The sequence below is a fragment of the Podarcis tiliguerta genome (assembly GCF_965153285.1).
Source record: "Podarcis tiliguerta genome assembly, chromosome: 18".
Taxonomy (NCBI): Eukaryota; Metazoa; Chordata; class Lepidosauria; order Squamata; family Lacertidae; genus Podarcis; species Podarcis tiliguerta.
Genome location: NC_139551.1, coordinates 11,663,786 through 11,681,186, shown reverse-complemented (window position 1 = coordinate 11,681,186; position 17,401 = coordinate 11,663,786). Strand labels below are relative to the sequence as shown.

At 48.9% G+C, this 17,401-nt stretch overlaps 1 protein-coding gene and 1 long non-coding RNA gene across 3 annotated transcripts in view; both read right to left on the bottom strand.

Annotated features, from left to right (window-relative positions):
• The window catches only part of LOC310668640, a 48,431-nt gene that overhangs the window by 26,043 nt on the left and 4,987 nt on the right, over positions 1-17,401 (bottom strand). The gene's annotated exons all lie outside the window — the stretch shown is intronic.
• On the bottom strand, positions 4,600-17,273 carry COPE (COPI coat complex subunit epsilon). Of its 2 annotated transcripts, none has more exons than XM_083421876.1 (10): positions 17,082-17,273; positions 15,842-15,904; positions 15,560-15,660; positions 13,596-13,748; positions 12,293-12,346; positions 10,473-10,554; positions 8,859-9,014; positions 8,124-8,192; positions 6,702-6,776; positions 4,600-4,880 (listed from the first exon to the last, which is right to left on the bottom strand). In XM_083421876.1, the coding sequence occupies exons 1-10, from the start codon at positions 17,187-17,189 to the stop codon at positions 4,833-4,835; spliced, it is 909 nt and encodes a 302-aa protein (XP_083278002.1). In that variant the 5' UTR covers positions 17,190-17,273; the 3' UTR covers positions 4,600-4,832. The 2 variants fall into 2 exon arrangements, with proteins under 2 accessions (XP_083278002.1, XP_083278003.1); XM_083421877.1 differs by having other exon boundaries at positions 15,842-16,144; positions 16,703-17,090.

Below are 17,401 nucleotides of genomic sequence, written 5' to 3'. Positions count from 1 at the left end.
CAGATCTCTCTCTCAACAATGTTTATTTAAAAATCATTTAAAAGGCAGACAGGTGATAGGCATCTGGGAGTCGCTGTGACTTATAAAATAGATGCCTGGGATTTATCAATAACAACATATTTTATCCATAGATATCTGGGATTTGATATTCATCTGTCCACAAAATATTTTCTAAATTATATACAGAAGACTTGGATCTCTTTTAACAATACGTTTCATAAATTGTAAGACAGAGTAATATATCTATCCATTTTATAATCTGTGAAATATTTTGTTGGTAGGTATCAAATCCTAAATATCTAATTACCTTCTTATCTGTAATTTATAAAATATACTGTTGATATATCTGGGATTTGTTATGGTGGAAAATCCCAGATACTGCTTATAATTTGTGAGCTGTATTGTAATAATATTATTCTATTTAATGATATAAATAATATAGTTGCATTTTTCGATCCAAAAGTGGTACCACATTTATGCTCCAGATTTACTCCCAGGAGCTCAGGCTGGCTTCTCCCCACCCCAATTTGTAGATTCACAACGACCCTGTGAGGTGGGTCAAGCTGAGAAAACAGCCACTGCTCCAGAGGCACCACCTGCACTGAACTTCATGGCTTAAGCTGGGGGTTTAGTTTGCCTTGCATTGAATCAGGGGTGTTGACTGAGGTCAGTGTTGTCCACACTGACTGGCAGCAGCTGTCCAGGGTTTCAAGCGGGGGTCTGGAGATGCAGTCAGGGAATGAACCCAGGACCTTCTGCGTGCCAAGCAGGTGCCACAGGCCTCTTCTTGAAAATAAACTAAGTTTGCAGTCCTCGTGGTTCTAAATAAATGAAGAACACAGGAACTTGCCTTCTACTGAGTTTCACCTACTTCAGCGTTGTCCACACTGGGTGGCAGCCTCTCCCAGCCAACCTAATGATGCTGCAGACCGAAACTGGCACCTTCTACATGCAAAGCAGGTGCGCTAACCCCTCTGTTATGGTCCTTCTGCATTCAAACCCTGGTTATCCAGATCCAGGTTTCACTGTCATAGGACCCACATTGCATTTGTTCATTATTTTATTATTATGTATAACTTTTTTGGGGGGGGGGGGACGCGGGTGGCGCTGTGGGTAAAAGCCTCAGTGCCTAGGGCTTGCCGATCGAAAGGTCGGCGGTTCGAATCCCCGCGGTGGGGTGCGCTCCCGTTGTTCGGTCCCAGCGCCTGCCAACCTAGCAGTTCGAAAGCACCTCCAGGGGCAAGTAGATAAATAGGGACCGCTTACTAGTGGGAAGGTAAACGGCGTTTCCGTGTGCGGCTCTGGCTCGCCAGAGCAGCAATGTCACGCTGGCCACGTGAACCGGAAGTGTCTTCGGACAGCGCTGGCCCCCGGCCTCTTGAGTGAGATGGGCGCACAACCCTAGAGTCTGTCAAGACTGGCCCGTACGGGCAGGGGTACCTTTACCTTTATAACTTTTTTATCATGCGGCTCTTCGGCCCCCACCCCCAAAAAAGGCACCCAGAACAGTTTACAAATCACAGGAGCAACACTCTAAAGAGACACAGCACTAAAGGAAAAGTGATGGGGAGGGAGGAGGAGTTGGAAGCAGTGGTGCCAACTTGAAGAAAATATGAGGGGGCAGGTAGGCCCCACCCCACATAACCCATCACAAGACACAGTACAAACACACCATTTGAATGGCAGTGGACTAGATGACCACTGGGGGTCCCTTCCAACTCTCTGATTCTACAACTGTTGGGCTGACGCTGTTGTGCGAAGAGGCTGTTGGGTGGCAGGGGCTGGCCAACCTCTTTCAGGTTTCAAAGCACATCCAGAGAACCAGCTGGGGAGGAAAATAGCCCCCACGTCTTGTTGCCAAACCCCAAGAGTGATGCAGGGTGTGGGGAGAGGGAGAAATAAAAGAATGGAATGGAGTCAGCGGCCCTATCGCCTTTGTTCAGGCCGTTCAGAGTCCGGCCATTGTTTCCAAACCCCCATGCAGGGGTCTAGAGGCGCTGAGACACACACACTCACACACACAAGCCTGCCTTTCTTTGAAAAAAGCTCCCTCCCCTCCTACACAACTGCTAGACAAAGGAGACCTTCATTCGGGCCCCCTCCCCATCCACAGGGCTTCTGCCAGGGAACAGCTTTCCCCGGGAAGGACAAAGGGCCCCATTCAGAAATGTTGCATGTGCCGCACAGGACACCGCGGCCTGACAGCGGGGGGAGCTGAAAAAGCTCCCCACCACCTTACACAATGTAGCTCCCCCCCCCCCCCGCTGCAGTGGGGGCCACAGCATTAAGGCGAGCTCTAACCCCTGCACCTCAAACACAGCTTTGGAAGAGCACGAGGAAGGAGGGAGGAAGAGAGAAAGTCCCTTGCAACCTCAGCTAGTTTTGCAAAGATTCTCCAGGTGCCTGTTTTTCAGGGACAGTCCTGGATTGACGGAAGCTGCTCCAGTTTCTGGTTTGATCCCGGAATCTCCCGCTTTTCCTTAGGCCGTCCCTATTTTCATCGGAGAAATGTGGGAGGGCCTGGAGTTATGTGACCCCCGAGCCGAGGAGTAACTATACAACCTTTAGAAGACATCTGAAGGCAGCCCTGTAAAGGGAAGTTTTTTAATGTTTACAATTTTATTATGTTTTCATATATGTTGGAAGCTACCCAGACTGACCGCGGCAACTAGTAAAATTATTATTATTATTATGCAATAGGACGTCCATATTTTCATCGGAGAAATGTTGGAGGGTATGGAAGGGCCTGGGCATATTCTTTCCACAAAGAGCAAGTCTACCTTACGTGAGACAAGCAAGAATGGTCTCTTTGCAGGGCAAAGGGCACCCCTCCCACTTTGAATAGCAAGTGCAATTTTTGGTATGAGCTAAAGGGCTCCTCCTGTCCCCTGGAAGGCAGAAAGGAGCTTCTCAACTGCTCCTGTCTTGCAGGAAACAGGAAAATGCCCTTTGTCCCCATGAAATTCCATGCATCTTGGCTGGCTGCGCAGCCTCGAGAATACAGTTTGAGTCTTTTGAGCAGCTTACCCTGGAAAAAAAGGAATAAGGATTTTTGTGAGATCTGATTGAGTTGAAGGCCACCTTCCCAACACTACTTTTTAAATTTTATTTTCAATACTGTTTTTATTTATTTTCATGGTATTGTACAGCAAATAAATTTTGAGAAAACAACTGTTACAACAGTAAACAACAAGTAATGTCCTTCTAAAACCTCGCTGCATGATGGGCTCCCTAACACTCAAACAAAATCTTGGAACATGCAGAGATGGGAAGATTGATAGCACTGATAAGAGATACAAATTTTGAATATTTTAAAGGAGACTTTTCTAGTCTATATAAAAAGTTGTTTCTCATAAGTGAAAGCCACAGCGGTGTTTGGAGAGTAGGAAAACAGGAGAACATATTAAGAAACATGTTAGGCTGAAATTAGATAAGACAGGAGTGTAAAATGCCATTGTATGTAAACATTGATGTTGGGCAAGTGGGAAGTCACTAGTTCTGTTGAACTGGAATATAATTGTTGAGTAATAAATGCAACTTTCTATACGGAAAAGGGATAAAATATTATTATTTTAAAAACCAAACAAAATCTCTAGGCAAAATCCCCAATCTTGAAAGGGGTTCCCCATTTTTGCCAGAGCTTTAAGATGACCCCCCCCCACAAACACACTTCATTTGGTATCTAAAGGAAAAGGTAAAGGTACCCCTGCCCGTACGGGCCAGTCTTGACAGACTCTAGGGTTGTGTGCCCATCTCACTCAAAGAGGCCAAGGGCCAGCGCTGTCCGGAGACACTTCCGGGTCACGTGGCCAGCGTGACATCGCTGCTCTGGCGAGCCAGAGTCGCACACGGAAATGCCTTCCCGCTGGTAAGCGGTCCCTATTTATCTACTTGCACCCAGGGGTGCTTTCGAACTGCTAGGTTGGCAGGCGCTGGGACCAAACAGCGGGAGCGCACCCCGCCACGGGGATTCGAACCGCCGACCTTTCGATCGGCAAGCCCTAGGCACTGAGGCTTTAACCCACAGCGCCACCCGCGTCCTTCATTTGGTATCTACTAATAAATAAAAAGTAAAGGAAGACCCAAGGGTCAGGAAATGGTTCTTTTATCCCAGGGTGTGAGGAAACCTTTTCAGGGTGACATGATCTGAATTTCCACCTTGGGGGGGTTGCATGCCAGTGTGTGTAAGGCCCCAGGCAAAAGCAGCAAAGGGCCCCATTGTATAGAGAGAGAGATTTGGGCTACACCAAAAGCCAGAGATTTTGTTGGTTGTACATCCTCCCAAAGCACGCTTCTCTCTGCCTGGGCAGGAAACGGGGCTCCCCTCAAAGGCCAGGTGGAAGTACTCAGGCAGGGGCTTGGAGCTGCCCTGGGGGGAGTGGGCACCGTTCAGGTGAAGTCCTTCTGGTCTGGGGGGGCCGCAAAACAAACCTTCTGTCAATATCACTGGGCTCCCACAAAGGTGAACTCCGGAGCAGGGAAATTGTTTCAGCTTAGCACGGCAGCTGTAAAGCCCCAGGTTCATCTCCACTTTGATGATCCTGGGCTGCTCTAGTCCAAGGCGGCTGAAGGTTTTCACAATCAGAAAGAGCCAGGTAGTTAAATCTAGCAGAGGTTTTATTGGGAATGTTTCGAACTACAGTCTGCAGAAATCTCTTTTCTGCATAGCACAGGGCAAAAAATGTTTTGGGGTTTCGATGCTGCCCCATGGCGGACCCGCGTGGGGAGGACCGGTTTCAGGTTTCACCTGTACGGGAGAAGCGGTGATTCCAGCACACAGAATCCTGCTCTGCAAGACATTGCCATCTGGAGCTTCCTTGCAGCCGGCCAGTCTAGGCGCTGGGTGCATACTGCAGAGCCAGGCGGTCAAAGTCATTCTCCTTCAAGGCAAAGAGACAGATGAAGCAGAAGGAAGAATTACAAGGGGATGAAACCTTGACTGAAACAGACCCAGAATCATAGAAATGTAGAGCTGGACGGGACCCCGAGGTTCACCTAGCCCAACCTCCTGCTAGGCAGGAATCTTAGCTAAAGCATCCCTGATAGATGGCCGTGGACCTGACAAGTGTGCCATTTGTGCAGTGATCACGCATGGTGCGCAGGGAGAAGTAAGTTGTTCAAGGCTCCAGAGAACACCCCTCCCCCCCCCCCCAAAAAATGTGTCCATCCACAGAACATCATGCCTGTTGCATCTCTGCATGATCTACCCTTCCGGCGTTCTCAATCAGTCTCTGCTTGGGGCCAGAATTTTCACCTCCACGTGACTGGAGGTAGCAGAATTGCCTGACACGAAAGAGGAGGCTGTCGCTCGCCTCTCTGCGTGAACCACACCCAGACCAGAAATCTGCCAGTAGCACCAGAACACAAGAGCAACTCTCCACTCCCCCAGCTTCCAGCTACGGGGATCCAGGAGCACGGCTGCCTCCCACCGTCAAGGCAGAGCCAGGCCATTGTGGATCGTGGCCATCAATGAATTTGTCTAATCCTCTTTGAAAGCTATCCAGGTTGGTGCTGTCGCTGCCTCCTGCCGGAGGGAGTTCCACAGTTTATGCCCTGCATGGAATCAAGTCTCCTGAGGCACATCCTTGGGAATGTGTGAGGGAGGGCCCTGCCTGCCCACCCACTGCTCTCTCTCTCTCTCTTTTTAAAAAACTTCATTCCAAAACCAAAAAAGAATTACAAACATGAAATTCAAAATCCATATTCGTTTTGTAACATAAGCCTATTACATAGTTGACTAGATTAAAACATACCTAACTGCTATAGACTTCCCTTCGCTATATATAAATGCAACGCAATTAGAAATATACTGGACATTTTTATAAATTCCCCTATACCCCCCACTCCCCTTCACCCATGTGTGATCTCAATATTTTTTTAACTTCTTCCATCTTGTTGTGTTGTTGTAGTTTAATAATTATTCAATTGATTCTTTTATTATTTCCTGGCTTACCCCTGCAAGCTTTACACATTATCTATTAATATTCCAGTTCCAGAACCATATTTTTTCATGTATTCCTTCACTCCATCCCATTCTTTAATTATTCTCTGATTTGAATGGCCTCTAATGATTGCTGTCAATTTTGCCATTTCCACAAACTCACAGAGCTTGCTTTGCCATTCTAATAATGATGGTATTTTCTCCCCCTTCCAATTCTTTGCTATCAATATTCTGGCTGCTGCTGTTGCGTAAAGGAATACATTTTTCTTATGTCTGGGAATTTTGGAATGAGGTATATGAGGAGCTGAAAAAACTATTTAAGATTTTGTTTATCAAAAAGCCAGAGGCTTTTCCGTTAGGCCTAATATCTAACAACATGTCCACCCACTGCTCTCACGGGGGGCAAGTCAACTTCTGGTAGGTCCAAGACAGTGTTTCCCCAACTTGGGTCCCCAGCTGTTTCCGGACTACAGTTCCCATCATCCCTGGCCACTAGGCCTGCTAAATAGGGATGGTGGGAGTCGTAGTCCAACAATAGCTGGAGAACCAAGTTGAGGAAACCCTGGGCTGAAGAGCTCTGTCTTTGTTCTTACATCCTTGGATGGCCATCTGTCATGGAGGCTTTAGCTGAGGTTCCTGCACTGCAAGGGGTTGGACTGGATGACCCTCGGGGTCCCTTCCAACTCTACAGTTCTATGATCCTATGATCCCCAGCCCTCCCCAGGCTGGGTGAACAGAAGAGAAGAGACGGTCCTCTCACCTTGGTCTGGTGCTCCTTGATAAAGGGGTGATTTCGGTGGGCGTCTTTCAGCTGCGACAGGTAACGGTTGGTGACCTCAAAGGGAGGAAGAAGACAAAGGGAGAATAAAGGAGTCGTCAGGAGGGGAGAAAATGGCACAGGTGGGGAGCTTTCCATGGGATGGGATTGTGACATTTTGCTCTTTGGGGGCTGGCAGAAATTCCTGCTGCTGTTAACAGTTACGGAGCAAATTGTCCCTATGGACCCAAAGGCACAGCTACACATCTCTCCAGAGTTTCACAGCTTAACAAAGCAAGATTTAATCATGCACCTGAGAACAGCTGCAAAGCTAGTCATTGCCAGACAGTGGAGATCTCTCAGCAGAGACCTTTTTGAAGCTCAGGTCTCACATGCCTGGGGATTGACGTTCGTGGACAAATTAACCACCTTAAAACATGAACATCGTAGGGGGATGAGGAGCACCAATGGTTGCATTTTATTCAACATGCAGAATCCACGGAGCATGGCTTTGGTGCACCATGAACACCATGGAACGACACTTTCCAGAAATATCTTTATTGATGATCATGAAAATTTAAGAGCTGGACAGAAGCTGCATCCCACTCAGAAGCAAATCCACCCTCTGGGAGGAAAGAGTTTTATTTATTATGTAACTCTGTTTTAAGTTTTGTAATATAAAAAATGTGTTCTTTAAAATCTAATGCATGTTTCTGTATGGTAACATTAAAAAATCCGTTGCAGGTCGCTTGGAGAGCTTTGAGTAACAAGCAACTAGAAGTTTTCCTTTTTATAAATCACTTTGAGGTTTTTCCACAATCATTTCATGAAATTAAAAAAAATAATAACAAATAATAAGAATAAGAATAAACCAGTAATAAGCACCAACATGAAACCAAAGAATACCCTCTGGTCTTTTTCCACCAAGTGTAGGAAATCCAGATTAACACAAGAAAATATTTAGGGGAGGGGAATATCCTTAAAAGGGGATGGAGGAGGAGAGATGGGGGTGGGCACAGATTTTCCTAGATGAAGGGCAGCGGAGAGGGAAGAAGGCAGGGAGCTGGGGAAAGAAGCTTCTCACTTTGTATGCTTTTTAATGCAAGGTCTTAAAAAAAAGAAACCCCACCAAGGTCTCAGCTGGGAAGCTTCACCTGGTGCAAATGTCTCCCCCAACCCAGATTGTAGTTGGAAAGAAAAGGAAGCCCAGATTTTGGAGCAGGTGGGAAGCACAGAAGGTGCCATGAAGCGAGAAACAGGCATAGGGAATGCTTGTTTTCAGATATGGAAGGGCAGCATCTGCATCCCTCCTGGTGCGGCTGGACTCCCGACCGCTGCCGGGATGCTGGGAGTTGGAGTCTTGTGGGTTGCAGAGACCCCCCCTCCCCATACGCCAGGCCTAAAAAAACAGGAGGCGGCCCTCACCTCTGGAGGCTTCCCCAAGTGCTGTGAGAGGACGACAAAGTTGATCAGGGTTTCAGGATGGCTGCTGTCCTGTAGGAAAGGAGGAGAAGGGGGGGGGGGAGAAGTCAATGCTGAAGGAGACGGAGCCGCTTGCCTTCTGCTGCTTCAGAGGGCAGGACCTGAACTGAGGGATTCAAATCGCAAGGAAGGAGTTTCCGACTCAACTTTCTGAGGGTAAGAGCTGCTCAACTCCCTCAGAGGGTGGCAGACTCTCCTTCCTTGGAGGTTTCTAAGCAGAGATTGGCAGGCCACCTGTGGGGGGGGGAGGGACCTTTAGCCAAGATTTCTGCATTGCAGAGCTTGGACTGGGGGGTTTTCTTTCCAATCTGCGATTCTAAGAAGGGAGAACAACTCATCACCAGGCCAGCTGATGATTCCTCTATCTTGTGATAATCTGCCCCTGAGCTGGTGGCACAAAACCTGCTTGGGCCGCAGAAGATGCCAGGGGCAAGCCACACAGTCTCCCTGCCTGAATTCAATTGGTAGGGAGTTCCAAAATTGGGTGATGGGTGAGACGACCTCGTAAGTCCCAATGTTCTAGTCCTCATTGAGCAGAGGACAGGACCAGAACTGGAATGCGTCGCCTCTGCCTCTGGTTGGCCACATCAGCCGTTGGGGCTCCCTGCCAGTTCCAATGGGGAAGAGCCGCTGCTGCACCGACCGCCTCCCAGGTGGGGATCTCAGAGGCTCCCTCACCTTGTCCAGAGCCTCCTGGAGCACCCCCTCGGCATCATCCCACTTGCCCTGGCCCATGTAGCAAGCGGCCTGGCCGTTGAGGAGCAAGAGGGTGGGCGACCACTTCTCAGACATCTCCTGGAAGATGTAATAGGCGTCCTGCAACTTCTCGCCGCCCTGCAGAGAGAGAATCACAAGCGGAGATGCCACCTGAAGCCGTTTTCCAGCCAGAGGCCGGTGGTGGGCGGGGCTAAAGGTTAAAGTGGGTGGAGCAAGGCAGGCACATTCCTGCACATGCCCCGCACTCCACTACTCTGTCCAGGAAGGGTTCTGGCGACACATTTCCAGCCAGGCAATTTTTTCCACTATTTCTATTTAGTATACTTACATACAGCCCTTCATCAAAAGATCGCAGGGCAGTTCACAGAATAAAACACAAGTAAATAACTTAACCAAAACAACAAAGCACTAACCCTTCATAAATAAAATAAACAAAACCCTCCAAGGATGGTGCAAAGCAGGGCCAGGGAAGAGGCCTGGAGGGCTCCATGTGGCCTCTACGATACAATAATCTTTATTGTCATTCTCCCATACAGAACAATGAAATTGAAAAAATCTACACCAGACATTCAAAAACCAACAAGCCAGCTATCTCAGCCTGGTTAGCCCCCTAAAAACTCTGATACCCCATAATTAAATACAATATACTCCCATAGAGACTACCTTACGCTGTGTTTAAAACCAAAATCACATTTGGATAGAAACTGTTTCTCAGGCGGCTAGTCCTAGTCTTTATAACCCTGGACCTTCTTCCAGAAGGCAGAAGCTGAAAGAGATCATTTCCGGGGTGCGCACTATCCTGCGCTATCTCTGCAGCTTTCCTATGGCACCTGGAAGCATAGATTTGATCCAAGGTGGGATGAGTGCACCCAGTTATTCTCTCCGCAGTCTTTACAACCCTGGACAACATTGTTTTTCCCCTGGGCATGATGTTCCCTAGCCATGGCGAAGAACAGGAGAACGGCCCACCGAGCCCAGCGCCCTGTTCTACAGCAGCCAACCGGATGCTCCAAATGGGAAACCTGCAAGCAGGACCAGATCACAAGAGCACCGTCCCCCTCTGGGGTTTCCAGCAACTGCTATTCTGACACACGACTGACTCCAGCCATGGGAGCAGAGCAGAGCCACCCTGGCTAGGAACCATCCCTAGCTTTCTCCTCCATGAATTTGTTCAATCCGCTTTCAAAGCCGTCTAGGTTGGTGGTGATCACTGCCTCTTGTGGCAGGGAGTACCACAGGTTAACAATGGTACTTCCTCTTGTCTGTCCTGGGTCTTCCAACGTTCAGCTTTGCTGGATGGAGAAACATTCTGGCATTATGACAGAGGGAGGAAAACCTTCCACTCTCCACGGTCTTCATGCCGTGTGTAATTTTGTCCCCTTCTGCCATGCCTCTCTTTATCACCTTTTCTCTGAACTAAAAAGTCCAAAACACTGCAAACTCCATTCCCTATCTTGAAGCCTTTTTCGGGGGAGGGGGCTGCTAGGCCATGTCCATCTCCCGGTGTTTTAATTAAAAAATGACAGAATGACTTGGCTTCACCCTTGACACAGGAATGCCCGATATGGTACCCACCAGGGCGAGATTCACCCAAGCCGTCGCCAGCTGGGTCAGAGTCGCATCTTCGTCTTGCTCCTGCATCTTCTTCAGCTCCTTCCTGGAGAGTGGAGAGAGAGAGTGTTACTGGAGATGGAACCTGGGACTTCTGCAGGCAACACAGGTTCTGTAACACTCAGCCATGTTCTTTCCCATAAAGAAGATTCTAGTCCTCATGGTCCACAGCAAAAAAGATGATTTACACATAGGAAGCTGCCTTATCTTGAGCCAGACGATTTAATCCATGTAGCTCAGTACTGTCTACAGCAGGGGTCGACAAACTAAGGTTCGCGGGCCAGATCAGGCCCAACTGCCTTCAGGATCCGGCCCACGGACTGTCCGTGGATCAATGTGGGGATTCTGTTCGTTTGGACTGCACCATTTCCCCCCCTGAGCCATTCCATTCCCGCCCACACACACGCCTCCTCCCTCCCTCCTCCTGGCTTCTCCCCGCCCTGCCTAGAGGAGGAAGGTGGCTGGGCTGAGCTGGCTGAGAGCCATTTTTGCAGCCCCTCTCCAGAGCCAGCCCTTTTGCACTGCTCATCTTCCCTCCGCTGCCGCCCTGGTGCTCCTGTGGGCCAGAGAACAGAGCAGACCAGCTCGCTCTGCCTACCCACAAGAAGCAGCAGCAGCAGCAGCAGTGGCGGCAGCCCCAGGGAAGGTAAACGCAGCGGCTGGGGCTGGGGAGGAGGACTACTTGCCCCCCTCAGCTCTTCTTCCGGCTCCCCCCTCAGTGCCGCTTCTCTGGCCCGTCACAAGGTCTGAGGGAAAGTGGACCAGCCTGCAGCTAAAAATTTTTGCTGACCCCTGGTCTACACTGACCAGCAGACTCTCCCAGCCTGGCCTGGAGATGCCGATGAGGACTGAAGCTGGGACCTTCGGACCAAGGCTCTGCTGCTGAGTTATAGTCCTTCCGCAATGGTTAGGGATGGCCCAGGGCAGATGTCTACCAGCTCCAGCTGTTACGCCGGCTGAGACTCTGCCTGTCTACTCCCTGTCTCGCCAGAGTGGTTATCTCCTGCTTGGACTACTGCCATGCGCTCTCCATGGGGCTACCTTTGAAGGTGACTTGGAAATAACGACGAATCCAGAATGCAGCTGGGACTGGGACCATATAACCCTGGTCCTAAAGGATCTTCATTGGCTTCCAGTACATTTCTGAGCACAATTCAAAGTATTGATGCTGACCTTTAAAGCCCTAAATGGCCCTGTATCCCTGAAGGAGTGTCTCCACCCTCATTGTTCTGCCCAGACACTGAGGTCCAGCTCCAAGGGCCTTCTGGCGGTTCCCTCCCTGAGAGAAGTGAGATGGAACCAGGCAGGGGGCTTTCTCAATAGTCACGCCTGCCCTGTGGAACACTCTCCCATCAGGAGGAGATAAACAGCTATGTGATTTTTAAAAGACATCTGAAGGCATCCCTGTTCAGGACAGCTTTTAGTGTTTGATGCTGCATTGTGTTTTGACTATTTTTTGTCGGCAGCTGCCCGGAGTGGCGGCATATAAACAAATATTAATAATAATAATAATTGACTGGCAACATCGAGAAGACCCATCCAAAATCACGCCTAAAACTTCTGGGGTGCTGCTGCTCAGAGGAGACCTACTGAGGGCAGAGGCCTCCAATCATATGGCTCCAAACTGGACCTTGCTTATGCGTGACAGAGCCAAGCTTTCTGTGGCTGCTTTCGCATTGCACCGCACATGCAGGAGGAGGTGGACGAGGGGATGGATGGATGGACAGACGGATGGACAGAAGCCGGCTGGTGCTGAAAGTGACTCCGGTTCTGGGGAAACTTACCGGGCCAGATCCAGGCGATCCAGTTTCAGAAGGATCTGAATAGTCATTGCCATGCTAGAGGGAACGAGAGAAAGGAGAGTTTTAGGAACTTGCACCTGTGGGTTTGCTGCCTGTGGACCTTTGGTTAGACAAGAGCCAAGTTCTTAACATCTGAAAGACTCGTGGGCTTAGTGCCCAAAGAATCCTGGGAACTGTAGTTTTATTAGGATGCCAAGAGCTGTTAGGAGACACCCCCAAATCCTCTCCCTGAGCTGCAGTTCCCAGGGAAGAAGGATTGGTTGTTAAAACGTTCCAATAATTACAACTCTCTTAACTCAGCAGCCTTAGAAAACTACAGTTCCTGGTATTATTTACAGTTTAAAAGATAATGCTTTAAATGTTCAGTGCAAATAGAACCTAACGTAGTTCAATTTATTTCAATGGGCTGTATGTTAGTCTGATTTTGCTATTAGTATCAGTATTAAATTTGTGCACCGCCCTACACTGGCAAGTCTCAGGGTGGTTCTCAACATAAAAACACAAAATACATAGCAAAAATAATCCCCCCTCCCATGACAATAATCCCCCCCCCCTCCCATGACACATTAAGGCCTGGTTGAAGAAGAAGGTTTTTGCCTGGCACCTAAAGGTGAATAATGAAGGTGCCAGCTGAAGAGGAGCCACTGCAGAAAAGGCCCTGTTACCACCCTCCAGACCTCTCGCGGTGGAGGCACATGAAGAAAGGCCCCAGAAGATAATCTCAGGGTCCAGGTAGGTTCATATGGAAAGAGGTGGTCCTTGAGGAATTGCAGTCCTGAGCAATACCTATTCAAGAGTAGCCCCACTGAAGTTAGCAGACCTAACTTAGCCATGTGTACACAGTTCAGCGCATCTACTCCAAGCAGAGCAAGCACTAGTCAACTCAGTGCAACTCTTTGAATGTAGTTGGCTATCAGTTCCTCAAAATATGGAAGGAGCCACTCTCCAGGAGAAGCCCCAGCCGCAGTTTTGTTTCGAACGTTTGTTCTGGCTCTTCAACCAAAAAGGCTCCCACAGAGCGGCTGACATGCATTCAGTTGAAACAAGGTGCTCTGGGCCCACAGGCTTACAATCTTACAATCTAAAATACTTACAATCTAAAAAGACACACACACAAGGAAAAAGGCACAAGGAAGGATGAGGGGGAAATCAAACTCAGGCACCAATTCATCAACAGTTGTTCTCATAAAGGTCAGATAGCACAGTTCGGGGGTAGGAGGTACCCCCCGTTTGTGCTATAAGCCAAGAAAAAAAGCCGCCACCACAACAACTCAATTCCACTCACCCCTCTAAGCTGTCCCCCTGGTGCAAGGTCCGCAATGCTGCATCCAGGTTCTGGTCGTGGAAGTAGACTGAGGCCGCCATAAGAAGGAAAGTGTTGTGAGTGACATCAATGCTCTTAGCCATCTTCTTGTCCAGTTCAGCCACAATCGCATCTCTTTTGACCCAGGGTGGGGAGAGGGGGAGAGAGGAATGCCACTAAAGTAAGCATCAGGAAATGGAAGCAGCTCAGACCCCTCTACTCCCAGCTTTCACCTGGGAGTTGCCCCAGGGTGTCTCTGAAGACCACTGTTAATGGCAAAATCCACCATTTGCAAGCACACCTGCAACTGCCTCTCCCCACATGATCCCTGGATCCTGCGGTCCTTTTCACAGGCCCCTCTCTGAACGCCTAGTGTTAGAAATTCCCCAGGCACGTTTTGCGACTGGCGCAAAGCCAACTGTGACCAACTGGAGTTCTCTGGATGCCAGCTTGGCGACTAACATCTCCATTTGGCTGGCCCCTCCAGCTTTCTTAAGCAAGTAAGCAAAAGAGCTTACTTACTGCATTTATCTCCCAAATTTTTATCCAAGGAGTCCAATGTTCACCAACACCCGTCCTCAGTTAATCCCTACAACAACACAGAGGCTGTGACTGACTCACAAGGTCATCCAGAAAGCTCCATGACTGAGTGGGGATTTGAACCCTGATCTCCCAGGTCCTAGTCCAGGAGTCAGCAAGGTTTACCGCAGAGATCGCTCCGTAGGCCGGATCATGCCTGCGCATGCGGAGACGTGATTTCCGGCGCTGTAGGAGTGGGTCCCTGCTCTGCGCTGCACAGGTTTAGTGCGGTGCACGGGGACTCACCGAGTGGGCGGCTTGGTTTGGGTGCAGCTTGTGGGCTGTTTAAACAACCCCCGTGGGCCACCTGTCGCCCATGGACCGCAGGTTGCCAACCCCTGTCCTGGTCTGACACTCTCACCACTACACCCCACTGGCTTCCTGGACTCCTTCTGCTCTGGGGCAGCTCTATAAATTAAGTACGCAAATAAATATGAGGGAAGCAGAATGTCACTTAGAGAAGGATCTGAATTTTTTTCCTTGAAGCTTGAATTTGTTTTATTCTGTATTGTTTTATTTGATGTTTTAATGCGCTATAAACCACTTTGAGGGGTTTTTCCCCCAAAGTGAAATGATTAATAATAAAAAATTTCACTGGGGGGAAAATGACATCTAGACATTTTGTTGTGGCGACCGTAACCCAGGTTTAAGGTGCCATTTTGCAATTAGCTTATACATCTGAGTTTCTACCACTGCATGCACCTCATCTGAGGGGACCACACAAGGCAGGGACCTTTCAGTGGTTGCGCCCCTTTTGCAGTAGGCTCTCCCCAGGCTTTATTAAAAATTGTTTTTATTACTTATCAAATTGCTTATAGAACCACAGAGACAAATAAACCAACAACAAAAATCCAATAATATATCCAACAAGAGGCAGGGCCTACAAAAGCTAAGCACATGAATTAACATCGATTCTAAAATCATGGCAACCATAATTCTCTAGATGGAAGAGGGAGAAATATTTGAAACAAAACTACACGAAATAAAATCCCACCACAATGAGTGGAAACGATCAGGATCTTCCTGCCCCTTAGAGACCCATAACTTTCCCCCCCCCCTGCAATAACTAAATTCAAAGGATTTTTATGGTATATCAGTGGGATAGAGCTAGGTTTTTTTAATGATTTCCACTGCTGCACAATGGAAAGTTCATCAAAAGTTCCTTTTGGTGAAATATCTTTATAGTATCTATCTACATATGTAACAGGGATAACTGAGGACTGAGGCTTTTGCATGCTAAGGGTCAACCTGCCAGCCAGAGTGCGCTGCAATTTTAAAATCTTGATATTATGTTAGAATCCAATCACCATTCCTAGGAATTTGATTTCCCAGGAGAAAGGCTGCTGTGATTGGGCACCCAGACCCACCTTTGGCTCTCATTAGAAAGGTATTCTGCAAACATCCGCACAGCTTGAAGTTCCGGAGGTGAGCTGGGCTTGATTTCATCCAACACCACGCCATATTTTCGCTGTACAAAAGGAGAAATGGGAAGTCTCAAAAGTGAATTTGGAAAGAGAGAAGGCATGGCTGTTTCTGAGACAGTTGCTTTCAAGGTGTTATAAACAGTGGTGTTATAAACTTCAAAACTCAACCCACACATTGGGCAAGCCTGGAAGCAGGCAAACTCTCCTTTTTTCCAGAAGCCTCACCTGGGCAATGTAGGCACGATACAGGAAGATATCCCTTTCCATCTCTTTGTTGGGACTGGAGGGCTGAAGAAACAAGAGGGGGGGGGAGTAGAATCATTTGCAGAGTTGAAGGGCAGGAGTGGCACGAAACATAGAAGAGGAAGTCTCAAAGAAAAGCCTCATAGAAATATAAGAAATGTAAAAACCAGCTGGTTCAGGCCGGAGGTGGTTGGGCATCTAGTCCACCATGCTTGGGCCAAGCAGATGTCCCAAAGCAAAAGCTGCAAGCAGGATTTGAGCAGAAATGTCACATTTTGATCACCGCTTGGACTACTGCAATGCGCTCTACATGGGGCCACCTTTGAAGGTGACCCGGAAACTACAACTAATCCAGAACGTGGCAGCTAGACTGGTGACGGCCGCCAAGACCACATAACACCAGTCTTGAAAGACCTACATTGGCTCCCAGTATGTTTCCGAGCACAATTCAAAGTGTTGGTGCTGACCTTTAAAGCCCTAAACAGCCTTGGTCCAGTATACCTGAAGGAGCATCTCCATCCCCATCATTCAGCCCGGACATTGAGGTCCAGGACCGAGGGCCTTCTGGCAGTTCCCTCGCTGCGAGAAGCCAAGTTACAGGGAAACAGGCAGAGGGCCTTCTCGGTAGTGGCAGCCGCCCTGAGGAACGCCCTCCCAACAGATGTCAAAGAGATAAACGACTACCAGAGTTTTGGAAGACACCTGAAGGCAGCCCTGTTTAGGGAAGCTTTTAATGTTTGATGTATTACAGTATTTTAATATTTTTTTGGAAGCCAAAACCCAGCCAGATAGGCAGGGTATAAATAAATTATTATTATTATTATTATTATTATTATTTATTACCGTTCCCCTGACAAACAGGCTTTGGCAGGCTGTTGACATTCCATTCTCTATCTCACTCCCTTCGCCTGTCCTATCTCCCAGGAAGCTTCAAGGATATGTTTGGAGGGACAGAAGTCATCCTGGTTTCTGATTGATCCTAGAATGTCCCACTTTCCCTTAGGATGTCCCTGTTATCATTGGAGGGTCTGGAGTTCTGCGACCCCCGAGCCAAGGAGATAAGTAACTGTACAACCTTTTGAAGAGACACCTGACGGGAAGTTTTTTTATGTGTGATGCTTCATTCTGTCCCTATACATGTTGGAGGCTGCTCTGATCATGGGCTCGGGCGTCTCTCCTTCCACCCCCCGACCCCCCGCGGCGCCTCCGGCTCTTCCGTCACCTTGACTCGCTGCGCTTCGTTAATGGCCGCCTGCGAGGCGCCGATGTAGAAGTTGTTCCGGACGTCGAAGAGCTCGTCGGCCTCGCCCTGGGTCGCCGTCGCCGCCATCGCTGCGCTTCCTCACCGTCGCCTCTCCGGGACCAGCAGCGGACACGTCGTCGCCTCCGAACTCTCCTCCGAGCTCCCTCGCAAGGCACGCCGGGAAGTGCCGATTGGCCGGCACTCGCCCTTTCGCCGCGCCCACCCGCCCGCCTGACCAATCGGGAAGCCCCGCGGGCGAAGTGCTTGCCGGGAGCTGGAGTTTTGGGGCGGGAGAGGCG